The sequence below is a fragment of the Chionomys nivalis genome, chromosome 12 (genome assembly GCF_950005125.1).
Source record: "Chionomys nivalis chromosome 12, mChiNiv1.1, whole genome shotgun sequence".
Classification (NCBI taxonomy): Eukaryota; Metazoa; Chordata; class Mammalia; order Rodentia; family Cricetidae; genus Chionomys; species Chionomys nivalis.
In genome coordinates, this window is record NC_080097.1 from 51725315 (window position 1) to 51739003 (window position 13689).

Below are 13689 nucleotides of genomic sequence, written 5' to 3' on the forward strand. Positions count from 1 at the left end.
AGGAGTCATTTGAGGTATATAATTGGAAGATTTTCAAAGTTCATCTTGCCAATTTCTGACTTGTTTGGGAAGTTAAATAGTGAGAAACTGAATTTAGCAGTCACATGAGATTGTAGGGGACATTTCATACTCAAACCATGGCATTCTGCTACTGGCTCTCCATAAATTTATGGTCAAATACATACAGCTCAACTTTGAAAGTCCCAAAATCTACAGTTTCAGCTTTGTTTAAGAATCCAGCCATTTCTGAGACTCAAGGCAATCTCTTAAATGTGAGTCCCTATAAATTAAAAAGAGATCAGGGTCAGTCTACAGTGACAGAGAATAAACACTCCTATTCCAAAGGGAGGAATGGAGACCTAACATGGAAAGACCAAGCCCAGTATCCCATGTCTGGCATCAGAACCTTTATGTGGGTCCCACTGGTCTTTAGGTGACCTCACTCTACACCTCTATTCCTTGCAGCACACACGGCCTCTTTTTTGGACCAGCTTCTCTGCAGACACCCTGTATTGCTGACATTTTCAGCACACTGGGGTCATCACTGAAATTTAGGCTTTACCTTAGTTTTACACAGTGGCCACACAGATTCTCCTTGCAGTGAATCTGCTCTTGCCACACATTGCTTGACCTCTTCTGAAACATTGGTGTAAGTCTTCATGACCCTTGAACCCTTATGTTTTTCATGCCTGCAAAATTGGACTCCGAGTTCTGCTGTGGCTGTAGTGGCCGCATGTCTTCATAGCTTAACCCAGGCAGTAGCGTTCTCCAGTCAGCCATTTTTTGAGCAGAGGACTCTTACAGAGGTATTCTCGTTTTTCAGACATTCTGCTGTCAAATGAGTTTTTCAAACAAATGTTTAGTTTTACAATGCTGAGTCTTTTATAGATGGGATGTTGCCATTAAAACACCATGGATGTGTAGTTGTTTTCAGAAACCAGAAGAGAGTTTGTATTCCTGGAGCTAGAGTTACAGGTGGCCATGAGCTGCCCAATATGCAAGCTAGGAACCAAATTTTCATCTTCTTAAGGATCAGCAAGTACTCTTAACCCATGAGCCAACTCTTAAGCCTGACAAAAACTATTTTTAATGTGTCATTACAGCATGCAGTTTCTTCTTTACTGCCCTTACCTCCTTAACATTTGCAGCAGCTTTGTCATGTCTGTCTGCCGCTTCTAACACCCTCTTTCTTATCAAATTGCACATTTTACATATTCTTCTCTGTTTTGTGCTTAGAGTTCTTGCTATAAAGCAGGCTAAAGGCAATGAACACCACCCATGCAGTAACCTGAATGCTAGGATATCTTGAAGTTTCCTCCTCCAAACAAATTGGTTCATTACTTTTGAATTCAGCCTCATTAAAATTCTTAGAATGTAACCAGATTTTTTTGCCCCCCAGAATGTAACATGGTTAGCCTTTGGCCTAGTTCCTATAGAATCTTTGTTTTCCAATGGAACTTCATGAACACAATGTTTACTGCCTCTGTTTCTGCTGGCATCATAATTTCTGACTTCCCTGGCTCCTAACAGAATGCGCTCTTGCTCCCTAGTACCTGTTTGTAAACTCTGTTACATTCCTCTTGCAAGCCAGTTCCAACAGCCTGTCTGCACTGCATGGGTTGTTACAGCAGCGGTGAGCACGTACCTGAAGGAAGTAACTTAAGGTGGCAGAACTTATTTTGATTCATAGATGGAGGAGATAGCGTCCATCGTGGTAGGGAAGAAGGTATGGTAGAAGAAGCACGTGGCAGCTGCTCATACAGGACAGGCTGTAATCAAGTACAAATTGCATGATACTTTGAAATATGAATCGTTAGAGATCACTTCATTGGTTATAAGCCTCGTCTGACTGCCTTAAACAAAACTATAACTTACTGGAAGAATGAGGTAGCTTGTGGATGAGGGTGTGGGCATTCTTGATTCTATGTCCATTTTCTTCCTAGGGAATTTAATGGCACCCCCTTGCTTAGAACCCAAGAGTTTACTACAGGTGATCGTTTCTGTGGTATTTATCAAGAGACAAGATAGGAGACAGTGAGGCAGTTTAGATTTCCTACGCAAAATATACAGAAGCGAGGACACAGCTCACACGCTCACCACCCCCTCAACCATCACCAACAATAGCAACAAAACATACACACATGAAATCTTGGGTGCAATTTGGATAGAATAGTAGTTCATTGATAGCCAATCTACTCCTCAGTTTATACAAATCAACCAATAGATGTTTGATAAAACAATGTCAGCCCCCACCCACTCCAAGACAGGGTCTCCCTGTTTAGCCCTGGCTGTCCTGGAACTCACTTTGTAGACCAGGCTGGCCTTGAACTCACAGGGATCCACCTGCCACTGCCTCCTGAGTGCTGGGATTAAAGACATGCACCACCATTGCCTGGCTCGATTGTCATCTTTTTAGCTAATTACAGTTCATTATTTAAAAATGAGTTGATCAGGTAGATGCAATGGCACAGGCTTATGATCTTAAACTTGGAAGGGAGCTGGAATAGGAGGAGTTTGAATTTTAAGGCCAGCCTGGGTTATGTAGTGAGATCCTGCCTCAAAAACAAACAGATTAAATAAATAATACATACGTCGGTTTTTAATTTTTAAGATTAAATTTGGGAGCTGAAGAGATGACTTAATAGTTAGGGGCTTTGGCTGCTCTTGCAGAAGATACAGGTTCAATTCCTGACATCACCTGGTGGCTCGCATTCTTCTGTAGTCCTAGGAGATTCAGTGCCCTCTTCTGGCCTCTGTGGGCACTGTATACATGTGATACAGTGACATATATTCAGGTAAACATACATATAAAATAAACCTCAAAAACTTTTAAGAAGATTAAGTTGATTCTTAAAAAGAAACAATTTGCATATTAGCAGTACTAATACTTTGATACTAATGTGCTCTTTATTTTTATTTGTAGACCATGCGAAGACACAGAAATGAAGTGACAGTTGAACTCCGGAAGGTAAGGGGAGTGTGCATCTCAAGAAATGAGTTAAGGTATTGTTCTGGTTGGGGATGTGATGCCTCATTCCTGTGATCACAACACTGGGGAAATAAAGGATGGAAGATTGAGGACAAGGGTCATCTACTACATAGCAAATTTAAGGTCAAGCTCGGCTACATGAGACCCTGTCTCAAAAAACTGGTACACAAAGCAAGGGGTAATTTTTTTCTATGTGAAAATTGTGTATAACTTGAATTATGAAAATACTTTGGCCAACCAGTAATCCCTAAAACCACTCAGTACAGCCACACCAGGGCTGCCAAGGTGGCTCAGCATATAGAGGCACTTTTTGTTCGGTAGAAGGAGAGAACCCTTTCCACAAGTTGTCCTAATTTTCACACATCCTTCATAGTACACGTTCTCACACACATACCGTATACAAACACACAGTAATACTAATAAATAAAAATTCATATAACTAGTTCATAATTCTATACAGTCAGCATCTATTTTGCTAAGGTTTGTTCTGGGTATTTTGAGAAACACTTTGTCACTGTTAAAATTCCACAACATTTAAGGAAGATGGTCTCGTAATCCTCTCTGGTCTGTATATGGTAGGTGCCCTCCCTATTTCCACGTCCTACAATAGGAGAAAACTTATTTGTTGCTAACTGAATGCAAGTGGTGTCAAGATTATTTTCTTTCATTTTATTTGGAAGAGTTTAGAGAGTTACCTTGATCTGAATAAGAATGGATCCCATAGGCTCATATTTTAATGCTTACGGGAGTGATACTAAGAAGTGTAGCCTTGTTGGAGGAAGTATGTCCCTGGGAGTGGGCTTTGGGGTTTCAAGTGCCCAAGCCAGGCCCAGTGGCTCTCTTCCTGCTGCCTGCTGATCCAAATGTAGAAGTCAGCTACCTCTCCAGCACCATGTCTGCCTGCACGCCTCCGTGCTTCCTGCCATGATAATAACAAATTAAACTTCTAAACTTTATGTCAGCCCCAATTAAATGGTTTCCTTTACAAGAGTTGCTGTGGTCATGCGGTCTCTTCACAGCAATAGATAGAATTTGACTAAGACAGTTATCTTCACCAGATTCTATTTTGATGTGAACCTATTTTATAGGAATTTAAATTGCCAACCAAGAAAGTATATTTATTTCTCTATATACTTGTGTTTTCTAAGAATATATTTGGAACTTACTTCAAATCTTGGTATCTTAAATTAGATCCTTTTTCTGGATTAACTCATTCCTAAAAGTCCTTTCTCTGTTAGATTAACATTATGAAGCTTTTCAGTCTTAAAGAAAACAGACATGTGTCTATATGTACTGTTTACCTGACTTCTGGTTCCTGTTATGTGAACCCTTGTTTCCATTTTATCTCCTTACTCTCTTCTCTTGTTAAGTCTGTATGCAAATGTTGTACAAATGATTCTCAGACATCTATACTTCTGGTTTCTCTCATGTGGACAGTTACATAGGAATTAAATATTTTAGCTCAAGTCATTAGCTGACAAATGACAAAACTTTTAACCATGATGCTTTAATATGTCCGAGTGTAAGTGTTCAAGGAATAATATTTTATAAGTTGAGAATCAACTTAAAACTTGTTACTGGTATTTCCCACTTTGATATATTATGTTAAACTCACGATCTGTTTTTGATGGTTGATCAGTTAGGTAAGCTAAAGTGAGACAAATTAAGGTCTTAGTGTAAGAAATCACTAAATGCCTCATTTGCCTGATCAGATTGATTGTTTGTATCAGTTAGTTGTTTCTCTTCTTAAAATGTTTCTTTTAAAAAATACTCTATATTGTAGATCAGTGAGGTGGCTCACCAGGTAAGGGCACTTGCACCAAGTTTGATAACTTGAGTTTGATCCCCAGAACCTATCTATATGTGGAAGGAGAGAACTAGCTCTCTCTCAGCCTGTCCTTTGACCTCCATCTGAGCACAATGGCATGTACACATACCCTCTACACACAGAGTATTACAAATTGAACTGAATGTGGTAGCCTACACCTGTAATCCTAGTGCTTGTAAGGTTGAGACAGAATTGCCATAAGTTCAAGGTTAGCCTTAGTTTGTGAAACACCTATCTCAGAAAACCTCAAAGGAATAAAACAACTGCCTTAGTGTTCTATTGTTGTAAAGAGACACTGTGACCATGGCAACTCATATTATAGTAAAGCATTTACTGGGGCTTGCTTACAGTTTCAGATGTTTAGTTCACTGTCAGCGTGGCAAGAAGCATAGGCACATAGGCAGACGTGGTGCTGAAAGCATTCTACATCCTGATATGCAGGAAGCAGGAAGAAGAGAGAGCCACTGGGTTTGACTTGGGCTTTAAAACCTCAAAGCCCACCCCCCACCCCCACTGACACACTTTCTCTATCAAGGCCACATCTTCTCTAACAAGGCTGCACCTCCTAATCCTTTCAAATGGTTCCACTCCTTAAACATTCAAATATATGAGCCTATGGGGGACATTTTTATTTAAACTACAACAACAGCCTTGCCTTGAACTTTCTCTATATTTGCAAGATATACAGGAAAAATTGTAAGATTATATTGGTTCGTTGGGCAAAGCATTTTGCAAAATCTAATGCCCATTTCTGGTTAAATGACTAAACACATGCAGAATGAGAGGAATTATCACATTTGATGAAGAGCAACCACAAACTTTGTACTTAGTGGTGAGAAGCTGAAATCTTTCCCTAAGATTTGTAGGCAAGTTATTATTCTTTCCCTAAGATTTGTAGGCAAGTTATCTATTCTTTCCCTAAGTTTTGTAGGCAAGGATCCATTCTCACTGCTGTTAATTATTATACTGTTAGAAGTTCTAATCGATGCCAGAAGAGAAGGAAGGTAAGAAGAAAAGCAAGGAAAAGATAGCTTTGTCCATGTCAAGACAGTCTGTATGGAGAAATCCTAAAATACTCACTTTTAAGGCTTCTGGGGCTGAGAAAGTAAATGCATTGGTAGTAGAGTGCTTACTAGCATGTAAGAAGCCCCATGTTCGATTCCAGCTCTACATAAACCAGTTGTGATGCCTACCAGTAATCCTAGCACTTTAGGGTAAGGATGTCGCAGCTACACAGCAAGTTTAAGGGTCAGCCTGTGAATATATGAGACCCTATCTGTAACTGGTCTTTGTACTGCCAGCTCATGAATAACGACACAGAGACTTTTTATTAAGTATGAAAGCTTGGTCTTAGCTTAGACTTGTCCCAACTATCTCTTGAAACTTAACCCATTTATATTAATCTATATTCTGCCACATGGCTAGTTACTTTTCTTCAGTACTATGCATCTTACTTCCTCCACATCTCCTTTGTGAATCTCCACCTTTCAGATCCTGCCCCAGAATTTCTGTCCCTCCCTGGAATCCCCTCCTATCTTCTCCTGCCTAACTATTGGCCATTCAGCTCTTTATTAAAGCAATCAGAAGGTACCTTAGGCCAGTGAGGTTAAACAGAAACACAACTTCACACAGTCTAATAAAAGATTATCCCAACACCTATCTCAAAAAAAATAGATATTAAAAGATCTAGACTGTAAATGAATTTGATAAGCATAACGTTTAGTTCATACAAGTAAAAATCAGTATAAATACTGACAGCATGCAGAAACAGGATTAAAAGCAGTACCATTTATAGTTACCCCAAAGAAATGAAAATATAGGAGGTGGCAAGATGGCTTAGTGGTTAAGGCATTTATTGGCAAGTCTGACTTTCAGGATGCAGATGGTGGAAGGAGAGAAGCAACTCCTGTGTATTGTCCTCTGATCTCCACACCTGTATTGGTGCACACACAGACAGACACACACAAATACATAATAAAAACATGTAGAAGTTCTATATACTGAAAACTATGACATGCTAATGAAAGGAAGGAAGATTTATGTAAACAGAGTTAAGTATACTATATTCAGACTGGAAACCTCAACACAGTGAAGATTCTATCTCATATTGATCTATTGGTTTAATACATTATCTAGCAAGAATTTTTATAGACACTGAAAAGCTTATTTTAAAATGTACTCTAGGATAGCTAATACAGTCTTGGCAAAAAAAAAAAAGGAAAAGGAAACAGGAATTGGTTTTCTCATTGTGGAAGCTTATAGTATATAGTGAATAGTAACCAATACTTTACTACTATCAGGGCAGTTCTACAGATTCATGGAACAGAGGTAAACTCTGAAATAGACCCAAGTCCCCTGTAGATTTCTTGCTTGCTTATGTATGTATTTAATGGTTCTGTGAATTGAACCTAGGTAGCACATGTTAAGCCTCTGCCACCAACCCATAGCCTTAGTCCCCAGCTGATTTTTGGTAATAGTACAAACCATTTCAATGGAAGATGGATACCCTTCTCATCAAGGGGCACCAAACAACTGAACACCCATATAGCACCTCAGGTTGTTGGAGTGGTGGCTCAGTGGTTAAGAGCACCAGCTGCTCTTCTAGATGATCTTGAGTCTCAGCACCCACGTGGTACATCATAGCCATCTGTAACTCCAGCCCCAGAACATTATTAGATGCCCTCTTCTGGCCTCTGGGAATCAGGCACATGCATGGTACATAAACATAATATGCAAACAAAACATTTATATAAATAATAATATTTTAAAAAACAACAAAAATGTACCTCAACCCAGACATCATACTATATGCAAAATTCAGACTCAGGTAATACATTTAAACACAAAAGTATAAAATTTGTAGAAAAAAATTAAGGAAATGTTCATAATCTAGGGCCAGACATAGACTTATGAGTGGGTTACAAAATCATAATCTATAAAAAGACAAGCTGTGGGTGAGTCTCTGGCCTTTCCATCCACACCTCCCCAACCTAATAGATCTAGCCCATTTCCCACATCCAGTACTGGCCACACCCGCTTGTTCTTGAAGCACCTTCTAGGCTTCCACTCAAACATGCCCTACCTGCTACCACCCTCAGGCCCCTTCTGCACCAAATCCAACCTTTTTACCCTGCCAGAACTTCCCTTCCTTTTCTAGGGTCTAGCAATAAAATGACTGCTAACGACATTCTGCTATACCCAAGCTTTCTCTTGCGGTTGATGGAGACAAATTCAGAGACCTACAACTGAACAGTGTGTATAAAGTGAGAGACTTTGAACATGTTGTCCTAAATGGGATGTCTTTGTCAAATACTTCCCTTCAGGTCTCATGAAACTTGGTGGAAGAATAGGCAGAAAGACTTTAAGAATCAGTGGGGATGGGAAATACCAAGGAAACAAGGCCTTCTAGACACAGCAGGATTGAAACACACATGAACTCAGACCATGGCAGCAGCTACAGGACCTGCATAGGTTTAAGTCAGATGGGGTTCTCAGTACTGAGAGTGGAAGCGGACAGAAGTTCCCATTCCTAACACAGAAAGCCATCTCCAATTGTTAACTGTTTGCCTAGTGCCCCCCAGATCTTTTGCTTATATTCTGTCATTTCCTATTTTTGTTTTAATGGAATGTGCTGTCCTGTGACAGGGATCTGTTTATATCCTAGAATAGTAGGAGTGATGGATGTAGTAAGATTCCTGAGAGATTTGGGCGTTTAACTTTTCAGGTGCTGAGAAGCTGAAGTGAACCAGGATGAAGATAGAAGGGATCAGGGTTAGAATAATTTGGGGAAACACCATGACCAAAGCAACTTGGGGGAAAGAGGGTTTATTTCATCTTCTAGCTTGTAGTCAGTCATGTAGGCAAGTTGGCAGGAACTGAAGTGGAGGCCATGGAGGAGGGAGGGCTGATAATTACTGGCTTGCACCTTGTGCTTGTTCCTCCTGCTTTCTTAGAGCACCTAGACTACCAGCCGAGGGTAGCGTTGCTAGCAGTGACTCTCCCATATCAACCATCAATCAAGACAATGCCTCTCACTTGCCTCCAGACAGATCTTATGGGGGTATTTTCTTAACTGAGAGTCCATCTACCTTGTGTCAAGTTGACAAAAGGGGGGAAAAAACTAGCCAGGATGATAGTTGTGTTGAAAGTTAATTTATTTAAACTTGTAAATGGAATTAATTTAGTTTTTGGGAAGCAATTTCAGGTTTGTAGTTTGAAACTTAAAATTGCAAGAAATACAAAATACAAAAACCACTGTACATGCTTGTGGCACATAGCTTCCTTGGATTGTTAGCACTTTTCCTTGTTTGCTTTCTTTATATATTAGACACACATGTATGTTTTCTTTGAACCAGCTACAAATAATGGCAGGATTTTCTATTACTTTTCGTATCCATAGAAAGAGACTTTTCTGTGTAATAGTACATTTATCAGGTTAACATAGGATTACATCTTCTAATCAATAGAGTCGACTCAGAATTTGCAAATTGTAAGTCAAAGAGCCTATCCAAGGTCACATACTGCGTTTCCTGTAGGACTGGTCCCCAGTCTTTCTCATCTTTAATGACTTCATGTTGGAAGCATGCAGGCTTATTATTGTTATTATTATTAAATGGTAGATTAGGGTTTTTCTGGTTTTTCTAAAGTTATTTAGTTTGATTAGGAATAATGCCAAGGGGATAATTGTTGTTTTTTTCTCTTTCCCTGCACCAGACCAGGGAGCACACAGAGTTAACTTGTCATTTACTGTTGGTAGCACGTTTTGTCATTTGGCCAAAAATATCATCTGAGATCTGCATGTATGGCTTAGTCGTAGAGTGCTTGCCCAGCATGTACAAAGCCCCAGGTTCTGTCCATAGTAACTGCCTCACACCAAATAAACATAACAGAACAAAAACCAGAGAGCGCCACCCACTGTTGTTTTCATTATACCTTCACATATATCCATCAGGGGCTTTGCCATCTGTGAGTACTGTAGTTTAAAAGGTAACTACTGTTGGTTATTTGTATAGTTACTAAGGAAGAATGATGACTATATAGACGTCATTGTGTTTGCATGTGCTGGCTTGTACATAGAGCAGAAGTTAGTGTTATGCACATGTGTATGTAGTTTTCATTTTTTATTCTGAATGTTGCCATGAATATTAAGGATATTTAAATAACTTTTCTTCAGAATCGAAAAGATCCACAAATATTGGGTACCAGAAGTTTATTCAAATTTTAAGTTAAAAATTTATTGCTGTTAAATAATACTTGAAATGGCATAGTTAACATTCTGAATAATTTGGGTGTCATGAAATGTAGGATAGGAAGAACTCTTGTTTGTAAAATACAGGTAGCAAGGGTTTAATCTGGGCTGGCAAGATGGTCAGTCAAAGTACCTGCAGCACAAGCCTGACCACCTTTATTCAATTCCTGGTATCCATAAGAGCAGAAGAGAAAACTGAATCCCAAAAGTGTTTCTCTGACCTCTTCCATATATGGCACTGTAACTAATTCATACGACATTTAATAATTTCTTATACCCCCCAACTTGCAACTAGGCATTGATACTTATCCTAAGATCTTCTTAATAAATTGCTTCAGGGAGCTGTTAGCAGTAGGTAGAGGAAAACTGCTTGATGCATAGTTCTGTACCTCAAGTACCCTTAGAGTGTTGGTCAGAACACTTGGTGCTTAAAGAGCTGGGGATGGAGATGACACAGAAACAGTGGAATTAAACAAGTTCATTAATTATTGTTAATTAATTCGGCACCAAATACAATTTTATTAACAACAGCCTTCATGAACTCTTAAACATTTATCTATTACCTTTCAGAACAAAAGAGATGAACACTTACTGAAAAAGAGAAATGTTCCCCAGGAAGAAAGCTTAGAAGATTCAGATGTCGATGCTGATTTTAAAGCAGTAAGTCTTGCCCTTGTTTTTTATAATGTGTCTGTAAATACTTTCGTCATAACCAGGGGATGTTATTTTAAATTTAACAAAAATCAGATAGTGATAATTACAAGGCATAGTAATTCATAACCAGATAGACTAATAGTTTTGTTAATATTCTCTGCTGAACTGTCTTTCTTTCTTTTTAAGCAAAATGTAACACTAGAAGCTATATTGCAGGTAAGTTATTAATTTAATACTACCATCCTGAAATGGTTTGAAATAAGTTTTTTTAAATAAATGTCTAAAATATACACTTGTTGTTGCAGAATGCTACAAGTGATAACCCTGTGGTCCAGTTGAGTGCTGTCCAGGCAGCAAGGTAAGAGCTGACCTTATGGTGTTGGAGCTGACTGTGCAGACGCGGGGGAGTATATTTATGTTCATAGTTTGAGAGCTACAACAAATATTAATCTTATATTTCTTTTTATAGGAAACTATTATCCAGTGACAGAAATCCACCAATTGATGACCTAATAAAATCTGGGATTTTACCAATTCTAGTGAAATGTCTAGAAAGGGATGATAAGTAAGTCTGGATTTGTCTGCTCACTTTTTCCAGTTAACTTAAATTTAAAATTGGTATTTTACTAAATGGTTTGGTGGTGGTTTGCTCTCACTGAGCTTGGATTTATTTTGTTTTGAGGTACTGTAGAAAAAACTCAGGCCTTGAGCAGGTGCTATATATTCTTTATATATATAGCAAGTGCTATATTCTTTAAATTGTCATACATTTTCATGTCATTTTCTTATTCTCTGATGGTATTTAAACATCACAAATAGTATTTGAGTCACCATTTGCTTATGATTCTATATATAGATTAGCCTCATGACTAGTCAGCATGAATGGTGTCCAGAACCATGTGGCTCTTCCTTACCCTGGGAATAGACCCGCAGATCACCGATCCTCTGGGTAGTACTCTCCAGCCATGGTTAGTTGTCCTGTATCATGCAAGGGAGCGCTGCTTACCCAGAAGAGAAGGGAGGGCAGTCCATTTGTACATAGACATTTCTCAGGGCTGTGCATTAAGCTCCTTCAGTTTGAATTAACTTGGTTTGAACCCCATAACTCTTTAAAACAAATACTATTTTGCATCTAGAACATATGGCCTGAAAAAGTTATTTTGCTAAATATCCAAGAAAGTTTAGTTGATTAAATAAAAATAAAAGTGCTGCCGATAAGGACTTTTTGTATTTGCAAACACCTTATGCTTCCACAGTAGCTGCAATCCTCCCTCTGCCTCTAGGCCTTAACTGTGTCTGTTAATGCGATGAAGATAACCTCAGCAAACATTAAAATGCAATGATGGTGCTATAGGGAATGAAAACAAAGCCACTTCCCTTTAGATTAACTTGACAAAGAGTAAGCCCAAATTTCTATTTCCATTATTCTTCTTGTGTCTTTCATCTATCTGTACACTGTGGTTACTGGCCCATCTGTGTAATCTACCTCTTGTATGGGTCTGATTTGTCCCTGTTGCCTGTCTGATCTATATGTGTCTGAGTATGTCCCTGTCTATATGTGTCCTGAGTATGCTGACTTTTGCTCTGTATTGGTCAGCACAGAAAACAGGGCGTTGAGAAAGGGATGGGGAATTCAACTAACTCAGACAAACAATACTGCAAACACATGATCAAGCTATATCCACAAATTGTTTTCAGCATTTATGGTGAATATTTGTCATATGAGGTTGCTTCTATATCTGTTTGGTGTTTTCAGCAAGTGATACCACACACACACACACAATTCTGGGTCAGGAGCATGGAGGAATACTAAGATTAAAGCTATGCATTAGCTTAAGTTGTAAAAGTTGCTGATTGCACGAACAATCCAAGGCCTAGTAAGGCTAGTTACATTGTTCTCTTAAAGGCAAATTAAATTTAAAGACGCAGAACTCCTAGAAGGCTAGCTGGTTAAGTACAGCATCTTAAGTGATCTCAGGGGGGATTATCAATTGAGCTGTGAGGTCTGGAAAGTCTCAGTCTCTTTGGGATTAAGAGATACTTTGATTAAGATGTGTCACTATACTTAACACCTTAAAAAAACTACCGTATATTTTCCATAGCAGAGAGTAAAGATAACTTTTATTCCAGCTGTTTAAAGGATTAAATTCCGTCTTACATCTGCCAGCAAGGCTCCTTTTTTGTTCTTGGTTCCTGGCTCTGATCCTTCCATTCCTGTCTATTTGATATAGCCTTTGGCATAGGTTTGTGTGAATGTGTCTAGGAAACAAACAAACAAAAAATAGGACAAATTAAACAACTTAATGAATAATTTCAGAGCCATCGCCCAAGTCATGAATAGAAAATTGCCAGTGCTTTTAGATAATGACTTTATGGTTTCTCATGGAAAGCTGTGTTACAGTGTAAAAGGCATGTTAGACGTCAGAGCCATATAGATCCTGGTCTAAATCTGGCTTGGTGTTGACCAGAATCCAACTGACTTTTGAGCCTCAGTCATCCCATTCGTAAAAATTAGGTGACTGTGAGAAAATGTACATAATTTAAACAAAATATTCTACATTGTTTATTTGCTTCATTCAGCTGTTTTTATATCTTTTCTCTCTCTTCTTTTCCCCATATGACTCTTTAGAAGACTTTCCTTGGCCTTGAAATTTTACTTTTTGTATCTTCCCGTTTTCCATTCATGCCCCCGTTTCCAGTGTTTCCTAAGTTCTCCACAGGAGTTTGCTAACTCCTCCCATTCTAGTTAGGGAAGTGTAGATTGTTTGTTGCTTCCTGTTACAGCATTCTGTTACCGTCCCTTCCCAGTCTGCCTTTCCTACCTTCTCATTCCCTGCTTTCTGCCAGAATTGATCCGGTCAACTCTGTCTGCTCCGTTTTCTTTTTGTTCTTTATGACACGTAACGGGTATTTTCCATCTGCGCTGCTGCTAAAGTTGATCATTTGTTTTCCTTACTTCCATGTTTGTAT

General features: G+C 38.8%; 1 protein-coding gene across 2 annotated transcripts in view; it reads left to right on the top strand.

Moving 5' to 3' along the window:
• Kpna3 (karyopherin subunit alpha 3) overlaps positions 1–13689 on the top strand; it is a 68529-nt gene that overhangs the window by 29616 nt on the left and 25224 nt on the right. Inside the window, exons 1-6 of one of the 2 annotated variants that reach the window (XM_057786000.1) lie at positions 2772–2795; positions 2924–2968; positions 10636–10725; positions 10906–10935; positions 11025–11077; positions 11189–11284. In XM_057786000.1, coding sequence (XP_057641983.1) covers positions 2927–2968; positions 10636–10725; positions 10906–10935; positions 11025–11077; positions 11189–11284 — 311 coding nt within the window. In that variant the 5' untranslated portion in view covers positions 2772–2795; positions 2924–2926. Of the gene's footprint in view, positions 1–2771; positions 2796–2923; positions 2969–10635; positions 10726–10905; positions 10936–11024; positions 11078–11188; positions 11285–13689 lie in introns of those variants that run through there. The other variant, XM_057785999.1, reaches the window with a different exon arrangement.